This window comes from Homarus americanus, unplaced genomic scaffold (genome assembly GCF_018991925.1).
Source record: "Homarus americanus isolate GMGI-L3 unplaced genomic scaffold, GMGI_Hamer_2.0 scaffold24694, whole genome shotgun sequence".
Lineage (NCBI taxonomy): Eukaryota > Metazoa > Arthropoda > Malacostraca > Decapoda > Nephropidae > Homarus > Homarus americanus.
Window position 1 is genome coordinate 5,837,397 of NW_024732780.1, and position 19,972 is coordinate 5,857,368.

The 19,972-nt window shown below is 37.6% G+C and overlaps 1 protein-coding gene across 2 annotated transcripts; it reads left to right on the top strand.

The window, feature by feature from the left end:
- The first annotated feature begins 259 nt into the window (after positions 1-259).
- LOC121868995 (seipin-like) lies at positions 260-19,581 on the top strand. 2 transcript variants are annotated; one of them, XM_042370051.1, is made up of 4 exons: positions 260-459; positions 10,808-10,953; positions 12,555-12,730; positions 19,262-19,581. In XM_042370051.1, exons 1-4 carry the CDS (start codon positions 397-399, stop codon positions 19,564-19,566), a joined length of 690 nt encoding a protein of 229 aa, XP_042225985.1. In that variant the 5' UTR covers positions 260-396; the 3' UTR covers positions 19,567-19,581. The 2 variants fall into 2 exon arrangements, with proteins under 2 accessions (XP_042225985.1, XP_042225986.1); XM_042370052.1 differs by having other exon boundaries at positions 261-459; positions 12,555-12,706.
- Positions 19,582-19,972: the final 391 nt, after the last annotated feature.

Consider the following 19,972-nt stretch of genomic DNA (forward strand, 5'->3'; position numbering starts at 1 on the left):
AGTTGATATTTACCGCATTATTTGATTGATTTTATTTAAACATTTGCATGAACTTCCAATGCCATTTTTTATCATAGATGCTTTAAATTTTTTTGTTTTACTTTCTTACTTTATGCTGATAAATATATTACTTCACATTAATTACTATACGTGTGCTTTTTACTTAATATGTGCAATATATGTGCAGAACTGTAGCTTTTTATTAACGTTGGTAATTCTGATTCGTTCTCGTTGTCGAGAGGGTTGGTAGATGGTGAGCATGATCAGCTGACGGGCCACAACAACAATCAGTGTGTGACGACGTCTGGAGGGGGAAGGGTGTGCTGACTATTACCTCTGTCTGCTGTACCTTGCTGTCGAGTTGCTGCATCCAGAGAAGTGCAGCACAAGTCCACCATGTCGCAACGATTTGGGAGTTATATAGCGTCGAAAAGGAAGGAAACATGGAAGTACATACAGGTAAGACACATGTATAACTGATTATTATCGCAACTTAAGATACCAGAAGATACAGTATTGGACCTAGGCATCGTATTGGAGACGGTTTCAATTTCATATTAAAGTTTTCATTCCCTTGTGGAAATATAAAACTCAAGGCAATAAATTTTCTTCCACTAAAATGATCTCAGTTCATATTTGTGTTTAAACTAGAATATTCAGGAAGACTGTTCACTTAACAATCGTTTAAGTGAGTTGTTTATTGTGATTGGTAGTATCAGTGTTCGCTTACTATGTGTGGGTACACGTCAAGATTAGTCTCTTCCCCAGATTATTTCACTTGAAGATTAACCATTCGGATTCTAACACTAACCTAACCTAGAACTCTTTGATTATCTCACTTCTTGCCATGAATCATTGCTATCCCTACTTAATGATTTGGAACAAATAATCAAGCTCCCTACACGCGTTCCTGATCGACACGATCAACTTGCTAACATTCTTGATCTGTGTTTTTCCTCTAACTCCTCGCTCTATTCATACTTAATTTCTGCCCTCTTAGGGTCTTCTGATCACAATCTTATTTCTATTAAATCAAACTATGCACGACCACCTCCCCCACCCCACTCTAAACGCCAACTATGGCACTATCGGAGGGTAAGCTGGCAATTCTTGCGAGAATTCTTCTCCGAATTTCCCCTCGTAAATTTATTTACAAAATCATTTGACACGGGAGTTGTGCTGGACTTGTGGAAACAGGCAAATGTAGTTCCCATATTCACAAAGGGAGACAGAGCATCAGCGTCAAATTACCGGCTGATCAGTTTGACGTCAGTAGTGGGGAAATTTTTTGAGTCAATAGTAATAAGACTCAGTATCTAACACTTACGCTTTCCAAATTAGATGATCTCCCACCAATCACATTTCAGGACGCAATAATTCTGCCAAATTCTAAAATAGATATGCTAGGCCTCACCATTTCCTCGATGTAGATGGTGTTAAATCTGAGTGGGGCCGTGTAACCAGTGGGGTTCCCCAGGGGTCAGTACTAGGCCCACTTTTGTTCATAATCTACATAAACGATCTAGATACTGGGATCAGCAGTGACATAAGCAAGTTTGCGGATGCCACCAAAATAGGGCGGCAGATTAATTCAGGGCAGGATGCAAATGAATTACATGAGGATCTAAATAAACTGCAGGGGTAGTCTGAAAAATGACAAATGAAATTCAACACCAGACCTACGGCCTAGAAAACAGTGCGTTAATGTTCGAAATAAGGCAAACAGAGTATTGGGTTTTATATCTAGAAATGTAAGTAATAAGAGTGCAGAGGTCTTATTGCAACTATATCTTGCGCTAGTCAGGCCGCACCTCGATTATGCGGTTCGGTTCTGGTGCCCTTATTACAGAATGGATATCAATTCACTAGAGTCGGTGCAGCGAAGAATGACGAAAATGATTCCCGGACTTAGAAACCTTCCATATCAGGATAGGTTAAAGAAACTAAACTTGCATTCCCTAGAACAGGGGTTCTCAACCAGGGGGGAATTTCCCCCTTCAGGTTTTCAGGGGGGGGGGAAACTGATACTAATATGGAAAAAATAAAGGATTTTCAGTATTATATGCATATTATTTGGAATGCACTTTTTGAGGCAGACAATCATGGAAAGGAGGGGGGAATGACATTCTGACATATGGTGAAAGGGGTGCATGGGGCAAACAGGGTTGAGAACCACTGCCCTAGAAAGACGAAGAGTGCGGGGAGATATGATAGAAGTATTTAAGTGGGTGAAAGGAATCAATAAAGGGGATATAGATAAAGTTCTTATAACATCCGAGCAGGATAGGACTCGAAGCAACGGATTTAAGTTGGATAAGTTTAGGTTTAGGAGGGAGATAGGAAGGAACTGATTCACAAATAGGGTGGTGGACGAGTGGAACAACCTTAGCAACTATGTAGTAAGTGCTGGAATGCTGGAAAGTTTCAAAAGGAGACTGGATAGATTCATGGATGATAGAGAGTGGTAGTAACTCTCGACAGGAGCTGCCATGCACAGGCCAACCGGCCTATTGCAGACTCCTTATTTTCTTATGTTATGTTCTTATGTCATAGAAGCCACACATCCTCAACATTGCTAAAGCTGCTCCCCAAAAGCTGGGAATGCTGTACAGATGCCGTAGCTACTTCACTCCGGAGCAGTTGCTCCAAGTACATAAGGGATTCATTCGTCCTAACTTGGAGTACTGCTCTCATATCTAGGGTGGCTCTTCTTCTGTCCAACTGTTAGAATGGGTGGAATCAAAGGCATTTCTTTAGTTGATATTCTTTCTTCTCTTTCTCTTCTCCACAATGTTGCTTCACTCTCTCTTTTACAAGTACTGTACTTTAACGGGCAATGTTCAGTGGATTTGGCATCCTGTGTACTGCTGGCAAGGCCGTGGGCTCGTGTAACACACGTCTTGCCCATCGTGCCCACCGTTTCTCTGTGGATGTCGGTCACACTAGAATAACCCGTTATAGTACCTCCTTTCCTCACACAGCCAAACAGTGGAATGCTCTGCCTTCTTCTGTGTTTCCATCCTCATGCAATCTGTCTCGCTTTAAAAGCTGGTTTTCCGGCATCTTCATGGTGTAGATTAATATACCTGTAATCTTTTTCTTTTCTGTTTTAATTTGTTTTTACTCTTATTTTGTTGCACCCAGGTCCAAATGTAGGTCGATGACCTGTGCCCGGGAGGGCTTTTCCCTATAAAAAAGACTAACAATAACCTAACCTCTTCTAACACTAATCTATCGTAATTGTAAACTAACACTAACCAAACATAGCATTAACCTAATCTAACACCAACATAATCTAACAATAACCTATCCTAACACTAATCACAACCTAATACTAACACCAACCTATCACTAACCTAACACCAATATAACCAAACTGAATACTAACCTAACACTATTCTAACCTAACAATAACCTAACACTAACATAATCCAACACTAACACAACATTAGCCGTAGCCTAACACTTACCTGACCTAACACTCACCTAACCATAACCTAACTGCTAGAGGGTTAATGTTCTGGTGAAAATTTGGGAGTGTTAATCTTCCGGTGAAGTAAGCCGGGAAGGTTTATCTAAAGGTGAAATAAGCTTGGGGTAGAAACTAAAGGTGAAATGAAAAGGGGTGGGGCAAATTTTTAGGTGAAGACAAGTTTGAATATGGTAAACAATACAGTACAGTAATTAGGATGCTAGGAATAAGCCATGCATGACCTCTTGTGTCTTTTGCTGCAGTTAATGAACTCTAATTTTAGAAGGGGTGAACACGTTTATTCTTGCCATAGTTAGGAATACAGTAGAGGCAGTTTTAGGAAAATAGTAGATGAGGGTGATTATATTAAATTGCAAGAAAGCCGAAAAGAGATGATATGGTTACTTAATTTTCATCCCAGTCAATGCAAGTGTGTGTGAGTATTGGCAAGAGGAAAGTAAGCTATCATAAGTATACAGTGTACAGCATGGGAGAGTGGGATAAAGTGCAGCAGAAAAAGATGTATGGGGGATGGTCATGGAGTATAAAGTGACCTCCCATCACCTAGCAGAGAGAATTATAAAGTAAGTATACCTGTGTATGATTGTCCGCATTATTAAAAGACAAAATCATAAACCTGGATAGTGATGGATTTAGATGATTGTATGCTACAATTGTTAGACCTCACCAAAAATATGCAAATCTGTTAGCTGTGGAATCTGTTTTTAGTCAGAGGTATTGAGGCCGTGGAGATTGTTCGACGATGTGCTACCAACCTAGTCCCATTTCTAAATGCTTTAATATATGAGGACAGGCTAAAGTAGCTGAATATACCCACACTTCCCTGTAGAAGATCAGGAGGGGATATGACTGAAACTTGGAGGATTTTACATTACTTTTTCTTTTATCCTCTTCGCCACTGATTGGCTTGTTAGCCGCTTGGGCGATCGGTCATGTCTCTGATTACTTTTCCTTTTCATTTATCCTCTTCACCAAAAGATCGGCTCGCTAGCCGCCCGGGCGATCGGTCACGTCTCTGTCACGCACGGTTGGCAAATACTGGGCATGCACCGGCTCCTGAATGTACCTGAACCCGCTCCAGTGTTGGTCAAGTCTTGTCTTGAAGGACCTCGCACTCGGTGCCATCACAACACTTTCTGGTAGATTGTTCCAAGAGTTCACAACACTCACTCCGAAAAAGTTTGCCCTCACAGTTTTCTTGACTTGCGGCTTCTTCAATCTTGAGCTGTGACCCCTTGTGGGGCGAGCGTCCGCCAGCTCCAAGTAAGGACACTCAACTGAGTAGTGCCCCCTGAGATGCTTATACACCTCAACTAGGTCCCCCCTTGCCCGTCTGTAATACAAGCTAGGCAAGTTCAGGCGCTCCAATCTCCTAGGGTAGCTGAGGTGCCGAAGTGCAGGCACCAGTCTGGCTGCCCTCCTTTGAACATTTTCAACCAACTGTCAGTCCCTAGCATATCTCGGGGACCAGATGGGGTGACAGTACTATAACTGAATGGGGAGGGGATGATTAGAAGACATTTAAAGGAGATATTTAAGGACAAAACAAGACTGTTTATAAGATTATACTCTTTTTGTAGTTAATAGTTGATAATTGGATTAATTTACCAGAGTGTGTCGTACTCGGGTAACAATGGAGCACACAGTCACAGAAATTGAATTATAAAACTCACGTAGGGTGCAGCTACTTTAATCATTGCAGGTGAACCCAAAATAAACATGAAATTCAGGTGCTGGAGACAGTTTAACTAAACCTCTTCCAGTATGTCATCTGTGAGAATCTGAGAAATTATGCTTTTTGATCAGCTGAGGGCTAGGACTCCTTGTTTCATAAATAAATTGGAAATGATTTTTATGTAGTTCTTTCTTGAGATTCATTAACTAGAAGTACTGTACCTGTACATGTAAATAATATGTTTATTTTTTGTTATTAATATTCAGTAGATGCCTAACACAAAATTACTGTTTTGTACCTAACTGAAAATATGTTTTTATATTTTTTCATTGTGCTTCATATGAATTTTACCTTCATTCCATCAGAAATGAGTACAGTACAGTAATTGTGAAAATATGACCCCCTCCCCAATTACCAGAATTTTGAGGTAAAAACACGCAAAAACTACTCAAATATCAGTACAGACCGGTATACAGGTAGTCCCCAACTTACGACTGCTTGGACTTACGTCCATCGGTACTTATGACCTGCTCTGACCTTACGACCGTCGGGACATACGACCGCGGCAGTCGTGACCAAAAATATTTTCAAATGAAGCGCGCATTTTCTATTCCGAAACGTTTCTGTCCCGGGCGAGAGCGTGGGTACACTCACTCAGTGGAGTGCTTAGTTTGTGTTTGGCTATCGTATCCTGTACTGATCGCTCTGTGTACTTTCGTTATCGTATTTAATTGACTTTATAATGACTGGAAAGCGTAAAAGTGAGAGTGCTGGTGGTGCTCCAAAGAAAAGGAGACAGGCAATGACCTTTGAGATGAAAATGAAGATAATAACTCAGCATGAGAATGGAAAAACTGTAGCAATAATCTCAAGTGACCTAGGTTTCTCACACTCAACCATATCCACTATTCTGAAGGACAAGGAACGTATTCGTGGTGTAGTGAAAGGAGCATCACCAATAAAGGGAATTATAATTTCAAAGAAAAGACAAGGTACTATTCACGATATGGAAAAATTATTGGTGATGTGAATAGAAGACCAGATACAGAAGCGTGTACCCTTAAGCGTTCTAACCATACAGGCTAAAGCAAGAAGCCTGTTCATGGGTGGTTTGATAGATTTCAAAAACGCTACAGTCTACACAATGTTAAGGTGAGTGGAGAGGCAGCTAGTGCCGATGTTGGTGCTGCTGAAGCTTTTAAGGAGGAGTTAGATGAAGTGATTGTGGAAGGGAATTATTTGCCTGAGCAAATATTCAATGTGGATGAGACTGGATTATTGTGGAAGCGCATGCCTGAGCGGACATAAAGTTTCAAAGGAGTTAATGAAAATGAAGTTATTTTGGATAATAGTAACAAGATAGTGGAGTTAGGTAAACAGCTGGAGTTAGAAATTGATAATGAAGATGTTGAACAGTTGGTTGAAAGTGTAACAGAAGAGCTCAGCAACGAAGATCTTATTGAACTACATGCACAGAAAATTGCAGAGGAAGAAGAGAGACAAAATGTAGAAGAAGAACCTGCACCCCCCAAAAAGTTTTCAGTGAAGCAAATGGCAGAGACATTTGTTGCAATTAGTAAAGGAATGCAAATGTTTGATGGCATGGATCAAAATTATGAGCATTATGCCAAAGTTGACATAATGATCCAAGATGCACTTGCTTGCTACAGAGAAATTTATAATGAAAAGAAAAAACAAACTGTGCAGTCTAAATTGGACATCTATTTTAAGAAGTCCCCCAGTGCTGTCTCCTCACACCCCACCAGTGCTGCCTCTTCACTCCTTCAAGATGATCCAATACCTTCAACCAGCAAGTTTTCACAGTACATAAACCTGTCTGAAGAAAGCGACATTGATGACCCACCCAGCTCCTCTGCTTCATCCAATTAATATAGTCTTCATGTATCCTGTAAATAGAAAATTATGGGGGCCCCGTGTGCATTCAGCTGACTAACATTAAAGGTAAGTGCTCAGTCACACTGTATCCATTCCTCATTATTTATTACTTTTACTGTACTGTATCCATTCCTCATTATTTATTACTTTTACTGTACTGTACTGTATTTCATTGTAGATTTTTTTTTTTTAATTTTTTTTTTTATCTATGTCGGACTTACGACCTCGATTTGGGTCCCCAACCCCGTCGTAAGTCTGGGAGCACCTGTACATGTCTAACTTAAACCTAACCAGAAAGGCCTGACCTGAACTCCTTTCCACATCCCAGGAGCTTCCAGGGTGTAAACTAACTTTACCTAAACAAAAATGACCTTAATTAATGAGGAGGATCATGGAGGTGCAGGCAGTCTGACTTACACCTTGAGCACTTTACTGAGCCAAGGTGAACACCTTGAGACCAAAATATGTTAACAGCTGAGGCTTTGTTCTCAAATACTCGTTGAATTACTTGCCGATCTCCCAACCAGTAACTCTCACAGAGAGATGCCATACACAATACAAATTCCAGAGCTTGTGCATACTGACAAGTATTATGTGACATCCAAACTTCTGCTGATTGGCTAAGCAAGAAGTATGTACATGCTGACGAGTATCGCGTAACATTGACACTTGTGCTGATTGGCTAAGTGAAATAGAAGTTAAAATAACTCAAAAACTATAAATTCCCAACAGATGCGCTGTAAAGTAAAGTATTTTTATACCTTATATATATATATTTATATATATATATATATATATATATATATATATATATATATATATATATATATATATGACACTTCACTTAATGTCAATTGAACCCAGAGGGTCCTGCTGTTAAGTGAATCATGCTAAGTGAACAAGAACATATGGGATTAAATATATATATATATATATATATATATATATATATATATATATATATATATATATATATATATATACAGTATATATATATATATATATATATATATATATATATATATATATATATATATATATATATATATATATATATATATATAGGGTGGTCCCAAAAGCTATATGGTAAAAAAAATATTGGTAGTAATATATTGCCTCACAAGCCTTAAAATTGTCCCATTGGTTCTTAGACAAGATCTGTAAAATTTTATGCATATTCATTGTTAACATTTAGAGGTCAATCCATTTTTGCATATTATACATGAGTGTGAGACTGAATTTTTCTTGTCATGATACAAGTCTTAATATACACAACACATTATATTGGGTATATTTCAATGTATATACCCTAAATTTGCCTATTTGGAAGGGGCAAAGAGTCAAGTATTGAGTCATAGGGACTGACAATGACAGGTTGAAACAGGAAACACAGATAAAGGGTTACCATTAATCAGATAAAGTTACTTATTTCATTTATATCTCATCAGTTCTGCAATTATTTCATTATCAATCTAAATAGTATATTTTGCTGAATAAAGACAAATGTGTTTATAATGTGTTTATCTAGCCCGAAAAATCTATGCATTACTAAATGGAAAAAAAAGGAGACGTTGGATTGACCTCTAAATATACTTTAAATGATCAATTTTTTCTGGGACATTTTATACCTAATGGACAAAAATAAACCTTGTGAGCATTATACAAATAGCAAGTATTTTGGACCACCTAATATATATATATATATATATATATATATATATATATATATATATATATATATATATATATATATATATATATATATATATATATATATATATATATATATATATATATATATATATATATATATATATATATATATATATATATATATATATATATATATATATGTGATAAAATCACACGGGAAAAGGGAAACATGAGCACCTTAGCTTTCGTCTTTATTCAAGACATCTTCAGAGGCAACTGGATTACATGGACAGAGAGAGGCTTAAATATATAGGGTGACCTTATTAAACATGAGGTCAGGTCATAATGATGTCATCCACTAATCCCCACACCAACACACACGTAGAGGAGCTTAAGAGAAGGGGGTGCCGTGACTAGTCAGGTCAGATCAAAAATAAGGGACCCACTAAATAACTATCATACATCTAGATCAAAGGTTTTCAAAGCATTTTTAACCTTGGGCCACTGACAAATAAATTTATGTAAAATCAGTTTTGAACTGACCATCACTAAGGTTTATTGATTTTAATTCCTTAATCAAACTAGCTTCAACCAGAAGTCTTTCTGTGACACAAGATGATTTAAATACTTCTAAGCTTTTTTCCCAAGCAATGGGGTGATTATTATTCCTAACATGAACGAACAAGGCACTGCTTTCAGATGCTGTTTTGATATTGTACTTATGTTGTTTGATTCTGAGCTGCAGTGTTTTCCCGTCTGTCCTACATAATTAAAATTACATTTACTACATGGAATACAATAAACACTTCCATTTACATTCAAACTTGGGCTATTCCTTATTAACATATTGGTAATGGTTGAGTCATACTTGAAAACAACATTAATATTTAGTAGCTTGAGGGACCGAACTAACGGGACAAATTCATTACGATAGGGCAGAGTCAAAATATTCTTAAGTGTAGGAACTTGTCTGGTTTGAGATGAATGAAAGGATTTTTTAGCCCTTTTAAAACAACGATCAACAAACACAGAAGGGTACCCGAGTTTTTGTGTAATGGAACGAATGTGTTTCAATTCATCGTCAATACGTAAATTCAGAGTCACAAATGCGCAGACATCTTAAGAACATAGCAGAAAAACTGACATTTTGGTAGTCTCCAGGTGATTTGATAAAAAGTGAATGAAACTGTCTACCTGTGTGGGCTTTCTGTATACCTTAAATTTGTAGTTTTGGTCATTGCTCATGATAAGCATGTCAAGGAATGGAAGGGATCCATTTATTTCTCTTTCAAATTTGAATGTGATACTTGGGACAATATCATTAAGCTTGTCTAAAAGTTCCAATGGGTCACTGTTTCTAGGCCAAAGACAAAGAACTTCATCTACATATCTATACCATGGAGGAATAAAGTCCACTATATTGAGTAGATTACTACCTAATATAGTGGACTTTAAATATATATATATATATATATATATATATATATATATATATATATATATATATATATATATATATATATATATATATATATATATATATATATATATATATATATACAAAGGAAAGAAAGAAAAACACGAAGTGTTTTCTTCTTTCTATGATTATACAGTGATTTACTTGCATATATATATATATATATATATATATATATATATATATATATATATATATATATATATATATATATATATATATATATATATATATATATATATATATATATATATATATATATCTTGATAAAATCACGGGAAAAATGGAAACAGCGGAGTACCTTTAGCTTTACGTCTTTATTCAGACATCTTCAAGACATCTGAAGATGTGCTTGAATAAACAGCAAATTTCCACGTTTTTCATTGTGGATTTACATAAATATATATATATATATATTTAAATTTTTCCCTAAACTGTATAAGAATCAATAGAATTCCTTGCATGACAACTACTATTAGTGAAGAGGCATGCTTGTCCATAACTTGTAACAGTTCAAGAACTTGTGGTGCTGTCTGTAGAACATTTATCAGTGTAACTTGTTGGCATCTTATATTTGTACTGTAGTTAAATATTCATAAGTGATTTTTTTCAGAACATGCAGTCAACAGCATACTCGCTGGTGGTGTTTACTGCGACCATGGTGGTGATGTTTTGGGCGAGTGTGTTTCTCTACACCTCCTTCTACTTTACCTACATGCCAGACGAGTCCGTCATGTGGCCAGTGCATTTTCAGTACCGGTAATGATGAACTATAATTCTCGTAGTATTGAGTGTTGAACTACAATGGACTAGTTCTTTGTAGGTGACTTATGAGGAATATTTAGTTTCATTATTTTTAGTTGTGTTTAGGAGATTATGAATGCCTTTCTTGACTGAGTTTTAGTCTTTCTCCAGCTGACTCACTTGTATGCCACAACTATGTTTACAACCAAGTTAGCCCTAAAGGCCTTAGGACCAATTATTGAGCACTGTTGTGTGCACATTAACGACCCCTCCAGCTTATTTCACCAGATGATTAAAAACCCTTAGTTCCTAATGTTACCTATGTGGGTTAGGTTAGTGTTAGGGTTTGTTAGTCATAAGAGGAAATAAGCTTGGGTGACTAATATTCTGGTGATTCAAATAAACTTTAAAGTAGGAAAAGTGGTGGAGTTACCACTTAGTATTTACAGTATCTCTTCCTTCAGCACTCAGTTTGGTGTAACCCTGGTACTGTACAGAGTATACAGTATTTATGTCTGACCACTAGACAGAGGTGCTGTATTTAATGTATTAGGTGGGGATTTAATTCTTAGGGTAAATGTAGTGATTGCTCCAGCCAAGTTCCAGCCTAAGATTAAATTTTTCAGACAAAAGACTGTCCCAGGAAACATAGCTTCTTGAAATTGAACAATGTACATTGTGAAGAGCTCCATAAAATTTCTCTGGGAATTCTAAATCAGGAATGTAGGCTTTCAGTAAGGATATCAACAACAGGAATACTGTATTGTACAGTAAACAGATGTTCATTACTAAAATATTTTCATAATATACCAGTGTACAGTACAGGTAACTGGATACTGTACAAGGAGTTACAGTATTACTGGTCATCTTAAGACTTTTTTGTTGTTTAAAAGTTTTAAATCTTTGGTCCAGTACTGCAAGTGGCCAAGATCAAGACCAAACACACACAGACCTCGTTCATTGTTGTACTTTCATTTTTAATGCTGTAATAGACTTGTTTCCTTGTGGTACAGTACAGTACTGTATTCCTTTCCATAATAAGACCTTGAATGTTTTCTCTGGTTTAACTTTGTCACTTCACACAACCAAGCATCACCCAACTCTTAAGTGTGGTACAAGTACAGTATGCCCTCTTTGTGTGCCAGTGAAGTCCATGTTGTATGTTTGTGAAGTTACCCTTATGAATTACATTAAAGTTTATTTTTAACAGCCTCAATACAGTACAGTTTACAGTATTGATCCTGACTGACTTTGTCACTGATGGAAGTTTTTGACGAGTCTGTGCTGACACAGCCGGTAACGGATCCTTGATCACCCTTTTTATCCCCCTCATCCAGATGATATAAACTGTAAAGCTGTTGGCATATCTTTCTGTCTGTAATCAGAGCTTGTCTGTGTGTAACTAAAAGTTGTTAAGTCAATTTTTCCAAAAAATTTCAATGGAATTTCATAAAACTTGGTGTATGTGGATTGCTGATGCTTCTGTGCCCAGTTGACTACTTCAGTGATTTTTGGTAGAGTTATGGCTGTTTATTGTTAGAAGAGACTGGCAGGAGTGGAGGGACATCATCTTCAGGTGATTCTTGTCCTCTACAGTGGTAAACTTTCTCACGCAGTTCCTGTCACGACAAGCCCGGCATCTGCAGTAACCCATTTGCTGTCATCAGTGTCACCGACCCAACTCGTGGGTCTCTCCTCGCTCGGGGTCAGAAGTACCGTGTGGTTGTTGATATTGACATGCCGGAGTCACCAACAAACCAGAAGATAGGTAATGAAGCTGCGTTGAATGTAGGTGTGTTGAGAAAAGCTTGTGTCTGTGTGGCAGGTTCAGGCTTTGATGCAGCTGATAGGGAATGAAATGGTTTCATTGAACTGATGCTAAAATATTTATTAAAAAAAACTTAACTTTTATTTGTAAGGCACTTTATAACCTTTGTAATGATATGAGAAATAATGCCTGAGCGTTGGTTGCTGGACTGAAACAGAGCTGGGCCCAGGCTCTTACTGTGTGTGTTGTCTCTGGGTTAAGGCATCTTTAATTGATTCTTTTTTCTTCTCAGAATTTTCTACATAAACTTGTCAAAGTATGTCAATCTTTGGTCTCAGTATTTTTTTTAACCTAATAATATTTAACAAGTTATTAATCTGTAAAGTACTCATCAATTTTATGTCTGTCAAGAAAACAAGTATTTAATATCTACCAATGCTGAACTGTTTACCTGCATTGTCTTTATACTGTACATGCCAAACCAATTGTAAGCATGTATGATAATTTTTGTAATAATTAGGTGTCTATTTATTCATCACAAGAGAATCAAAACAGAGTTGTACAGGGAGGTGGGGGGGGGCTCAGTGTTGAATAAAATCATCTGGCATTAGGCAAATAAAATATTAAAGTGGTAACCGATAGTGAAGGGATTGAGGAAAAATCAAATTTCTGTATTTATTGTATTGTACAGCTACCATGCCTTAACTATGTGGTGTCTAATGGAGAAACTTTATTATGAAAACTAGAAGTATCTTGTTGTACAAGTGATGCTCCTCTGTTATGTTGTGTATTTATCTGTGAACTTCAAATTCCGCTTTGATATTAAGTTGAAAATAAAATAACCTGAATGTTTTACTCCACATTACATATAAAGGTAAATGTTATATTTAGTTAGAGTAATTTGCAGCATATAAGGTGTACATATTCTGCTTGTCATCCTGAAGGCTGAGGGACATGACTGAGAGCCTCTCGGGTGACTTAGCCAGGCTGGAGTCTTTCATGATTATAATCTCTTATGAAAGGGATGTGGCTCATCAGAAGTGACCAATATTTTAATATAACTATTTAATGTTATTTCTTTACTTGTTTTTAAAGCTATATCTTAATCTGTATTTAGTGAGTCATGCAGAACTTCTTCCAACTGCTGTTAGAGCAAATATTATCATAGTTTACCAGGTACTGTATATATTTCAAGACCAAGAACAACAGAGCCTCTTACACTTTGCAACATTGAATCTTAGCAGCCATTTCTTTGACCATTCTTGAAGCTGATAGAAATAGCTTTGTCAGCTTCAAGAGTGGTCAAAGAAATGGCTGCTAAGATTCAATATCATGAAGTGTTAGAAGATGCACCTGGTACGTACCAACATTAAGGAGGCATATCACATGTCCCAACAGGACGAGAAAACTGCATTAATAGAGACCGAATGTGAAAAGGACTTGGGTGTACTGTATATGTTGGCAATGAAGTGAAATTCTCGGGCCATTGTGAGAAGGTGAATCAACCGACTAAACTACTAGGTCTTATAAGAAGGTCGTTCAGATATCTAGACATTCCGTCCCTCATAGCTATCTTCAAGAGTGAAGTGCATCCACGTCTGGAGTACTGTCTCCCCGTCTGGTCCTCTAGATATCGTAGAGACCGTCAGTTGATTGAAAATGTCCAAAGGAGGACCACCAGACTGGTGCCTGCACTATGGCACCTCAGTTATCCAGGGAGAGATTAGAATGCCTACAACTGCCTAGCTTATACTGCAGAGGGGAAAGGGGTGACCTAATTGAAGTTTATAAACATCTCAAAGGGCACTACTCAGTCAAGTGTCCATACCTGGAGTTGGCGGACGCCCACCCCACAAGGGGTCACAGCTCAAGGTAGAAGAAGCCACAAGTCCAGAAAACTGTGAGGACAAACTTTTCCGAGTGAGAATTGTAAACTATTGGAACAATCTGCCAGAGAGTGTTGTGTTGGCACTGAGTGTGAGCTCTTTCAAGGCCAGACTTGACCAACACTGGAGCATGTTCAATTCCATTAAGGATCCAGTTCATGCCCAGTACTTGCCAACAGTGCATAACAGAGATGTGACCGACTGCCCAAGCAGCTAATGAGCCAATCAGTGGTAAAGAGGTTAGAGGCAAAAATAAGAAAAATTATTTGCATTGAACTTCAAGATTGTGAATACTGTACAGTATTGATAAAACAAGAATTGAGTAATTACCTCTACCGGTATTTCATTTACTCCCATGTTGGGTGCACCAAAATATAACTTGGTATGATCATTAATGCAGATATTTTCATGCTCTCCCATCACTGACAACTCACAGTGAGCTGCCTCTGTCCCCACTGTACTGTACTTCTGCCTCCCTGTTTTGTTTGCTGTGGTAACTGTTACAAGCCATATTCTTTCTTTTCTTTAGTGTACTCGTATACTAACTGTGTTTTGCTTGGTTGTGTGTCTACGATGCCCTAATCATAATGTCTTGACCTGTCTGACCAGAACTGTGTTAGAGCTTTGCTTCACTGCATGAACTGATTGATATGCCATGCATGAGTTTTACCAGTACTGCAATTATTTGGATTTGTGTTTGTGTTTCAGTACTGCAGTATGATTGACTGAAAATCTTGTATCAATGTGCAGTACAGTATAGTTTATCTGTGAAAAATGTTATACAGTATAGGTCTAAGATTATACTTGACCCTTGCTTTATGTGTATTCACTGCTGGGACTAAGTCCGTGGATCCTGTAAAACTGTTGATGCACTCGAGCCACAGTTTACCCACACACCATTCAGGCAACTTTCTGAAACCTCTTCCCATGCCTTGCCAATGTTGTCAATTGCATGAAGAACTCTATTCACCATGCTGGGGCGAGCCTGGCGACCGGTGCCTTCAGGTCTTCACCAATCCTAAGTCGACTAGTTGGTGCCACCCCTTTACCTTTGACATCAGTATCTCCAGGTCCAGTGTTGATTTTGCCTCCACCACCTCCCACAGTCTGTAACCAACACTTTTGTAGTTGACGAAACTGTCCCCACACTACACTTAGCATCCAGGCCTCCTATGACCTTTTGGCTTCAGGGTAAGGGAGGTTGAGTCTTCTTTGTCTTCCTCCTGTTCAGATATGCTCAATTCTGCTCTATGGATTCTCCCTGAAATTCAAGTTTGTCAGTATTTAACGAAAGGAAGGACTTACTCCCACTCTGTGTGATTTATTCTCTTTTTTTAGAGCATGCCTCTTCTCACAGAAGTACTGACAGTGTTTACACCGACGGCTATTAAGTCAGCTGTAGGTGTGAGTTTTGGGGTAGTGTTTCTCTTATTCTGTTGGGACGGTAGTCTCCCTACTATGGCATCTATTTTTATGGCAGAGCTTTTAGGTATTTTACTTGCCCTCAAGATTATTTTAACAACCTCATAGCGATTTTAAATTTTTTTTGGCAATTCTCGTAGTGCTCTCTGGGCCTTAGCTAGTGTCTCATCGCCCCATCCCTTAGTTATGGATATTTTACAGTGACGTTCTCAACCAATGTCGAGGCCTGAAAGTCAGTTTTTGCTGGGTTCCGTTTTATGTTGGGGAGAAGGGGAATGAGCATGCTAATGCTGTGGTGAAAGCAATTGCTTCTCTTCCCTCAAAAATGTGGGGTCAAACTATACAAGAGATAGGCTTGTACAGTAAATATCATAAGAAGATAGTCGACCATCTGACGGAAATGTAATGGTAGTTTATTTGCTTTTACTGGATGGTCATCTGTTAGAAGATATTCTAAATTACTGTGCAGTATTAATACCTGTACAGGTATTTAGTATTTTACTGCCTCCACAAACTGTTGAAGGTGCATGTACAAAATATGTGAAAAAACAGGGATTCCTGTACAGTACAGGCATCCCCCGCGTTACGGAAGCCCGGGTTACGGAATTTGTAAATTATGACCAATAATTTTGCGTTACGGCCCGTAAATCCGCCCTTATGGAAATTGGGGTAAATTTTAACAATTTAAAAAAAATCACTATATAAAAATATAATTTGTTGTTAAAAATAATAAATTGTTTGGTGTGGATTTCTTGGTGTTTGTTACCGCCAAGCGTGGCATCGCCACGAGGAGTCAGTCCATTGTTTACATCCAGTGTGCACGCATGTTTCTCGCCCCAGCAGTTGGATTTAACTTTTACAAACATACAGTAAGTACAGTACAGTGCATTACCCTTATTCAAGATAACTGGAAAGAGGCCATCAAGAGGAAGTGACCGCAGTAGTGCAAAAACAAGCCGCAAAGGTATTACATTGGATATTAAACTTGGTGTTTTAAGAAGGTATATCATAAATTATTTAATGTACTGTATTGTTATGTGTTTATAAATGTTTATTTTCATTAATAAAAGTGCTTGAATTACTTTTTGGGGGCCGAAAAAATTCCTTAGGAACGCATCTCCAGTTTTATAATGGAAGTCAATGGGAAAATAGGTTTCGCATTCCGGAATTTCGCGATACGGTCAATTTTCCAGTAACGGAACCCTTCTGTAACGCGGGGGGTGCCTGTACTTTAAAATACACTTTACTGGTATTCAATATATAAGTTATCCTATATGGTCATTATATAAGATTGTATGTAAACTATGTATCTCATGTTACCAGTATAGTAAACATCCAGACTTAATGGACGTGTAGGTGTTTGGGAATGTACAATTTATGTCCATTTATTTATGTGTCACTTGTGTTGACAATCAAATCACTTTATGAACACATCTCCACTATTGATAATAAATGGTGCTTTCTTTTTGTTTTCTCACCATACCCAGTGAGGTAACTGCTTCTCTTTTTTATATTTTCACAATAAAATAACAGCTCAAAGGTGAGTATGTCTGGATGTAAAGAGTTTTGACAAACAAACGAGTTTCCTGGACAAACTGAGGCGATAGTCGAGTGCATTCCTTTCAGCTGAGGTCATCTTGGTAACCAACATCACTTGAACCTTCTATAATTTTCTTTGGTTTCAGGAATTTTGGATAAAGGATTCTCAACCTGGATGTGTGTTCCAAGATTCAGTAGATTTTTAAATATTCGTAACCTTATTTTGTATATTTTAACTCGCATTTCTTTGTATTGAAATTGACAGTATTGTATATACAGTAATGCATTATAACTGCATTTATATTTAACAAGTTTTAATATCTTGTTGGATACAGTAGTTTTATAAGGTCCTGTGATAATTTTTCTTAACCAAGTTTTGGCAACAAATTTTTAATGATATGTTTGTTCACAAAATGAAGCAGAGGTTCTTGAAGCAGATAAGCCACCAACAATACTTTCTTTGGGTAGATAATGTGAGAGTAAGACGGCATCAGTTCTGACAACCTCCTTAAGATATCTTCTCTGTACAGTACTGTGTGTGTCAGAAGGTGGAGGGGCTGATCTCACTGGCTCACATTGAAAACCCATAATTCTAATATCTTGGGATCATTTGTCCAAATTTGTTGTTTCTATTCTTGAATTGCACAACATTCTTGAGAAATATTTTGAAGTTGGAAACTTTTTTGGGGCCTTATGCCTTTATTTATAGACTCCCTCCCTGTGGGGTGGATTAACAGTGTTAACAGTGTGCTGTTACTGTACTGTACTTGTGTCTTAGACACTGAATTCTTGGTTAAAGGAATTATACACAGACTCCATTCTGTTTCTCTTTACTCTGATGAAATAACTGCATATTGTACTTGTGTTTTTCCACCCCAGGCATGGTACCCGAGTGATGCCGGCTGGCTGGCATGGTAACTTTTGACTGTCAGTGTTATTTAACTGTTTGGACCTATTTCACTTGCATATTCTGTGCAGTTATCCAGTAATTGTGACTTCATAATATTTTATGGATCCATATTGGTCAACTTACTCTCATCACAGTGTTCCTTCTATCACTTGTGATTAAGAATTTCTCATAATCTATTTGCAGTATCAAGGTGCTTATGTTGTTACTATTCTGGGCACAGTGTTAGTGGTAAGTGATGGCTCGTTATGATAGTATTGTACTGGACTTTGTGGGGGTTTTTATGTTTACTGAAGAATATTTTTTTTTAAAGCATGTGGTCATACAAATCTATTTATCTTGTTATAACATGTTAGTTAAGTTATAAATTCATAGAGAGGTTTATCAGATACCAATACTTCAGACCATAATCTGGTAGCTTTCCCAAGTTCATAACTGATCATGCCTAACTTCCTCAAAATTTCACCAAACAGGTGTGGCCACATACTGTACTGTACTGCACTGTTAAATCTCTTCAGCGTCTCATTAATTACTATGTCATCATGGTGGCTTATAACAGCTGGTGTGTAAAATGAAGTGATGTAAAGAAGAAAGTTGTTTTGTTAGAAATGGATTTTATTTATGTCGTTTAATGTCACTTATCAGTCTGGCATATACGGTAACTTGAATTGAAGTCCTTAGATAAACCCCAAGTAATTACATTTGTTTGTTTTATCATTTGAGTAAAACCTCAAATTAATGTCAAAGAGAAATGGTGTTTGAACCCCCTGGAACTATTCTGTTAATATATCACATCAACAGGTATGTTTCTCATCAACATGAATATGAAGAGCCATACAGGTGAGGTGCTCCGTGAAGCATCACGCTCCTCCATGCTGCGCTACAAGTCATCTCTCCTGCAGACACTATCCACCATCACCTTTGCCCCCTTGCTTCTCTATGGAATTCACGAAGAGAAGCAAATGGTGACCGTGGAACTTTTCTCTCAATATGAGGAAGATCCGGTGAGTTCCCAGACTTTGATGTGGCATAGTCATCCTCTCCAACCTATGCTCTTTGTGTGTTTGTTCATTAATGTACAAACTTTTCTCCTTTTTAAGATTTGATTACTCTGATGCTGTCAGTTGCTAAAATGTGTCTTACCGGACATGTGTATTTGTGGTGAGGATCTGACCCGGCAGTTGTGAAGATGCAAATTTGTGAACATTAATAATATTTACAGGTATACTCTGATTTATGATCTCCCGATTTGCAATATTCTGCTTTAATGGTGGTGATGTATTAAGACCACTCCCCGATATGACGTAAACAATTTGCCTGAACAATGGTCATTGTCCGGCCAACGAGGAATATGGAACGCATCTTTCAGTGCACTGGTCAGCTGCAGTGTAATCTACTTGCACTTAGCTGCCTAGTGCACTACAGTACCAAGCTTTATTCCATGGTGATCACACGTGCCCGTGTTTGTGTAGCTCAATGATTAATTATTGGTCAGTATCGGTGTTGTTACTT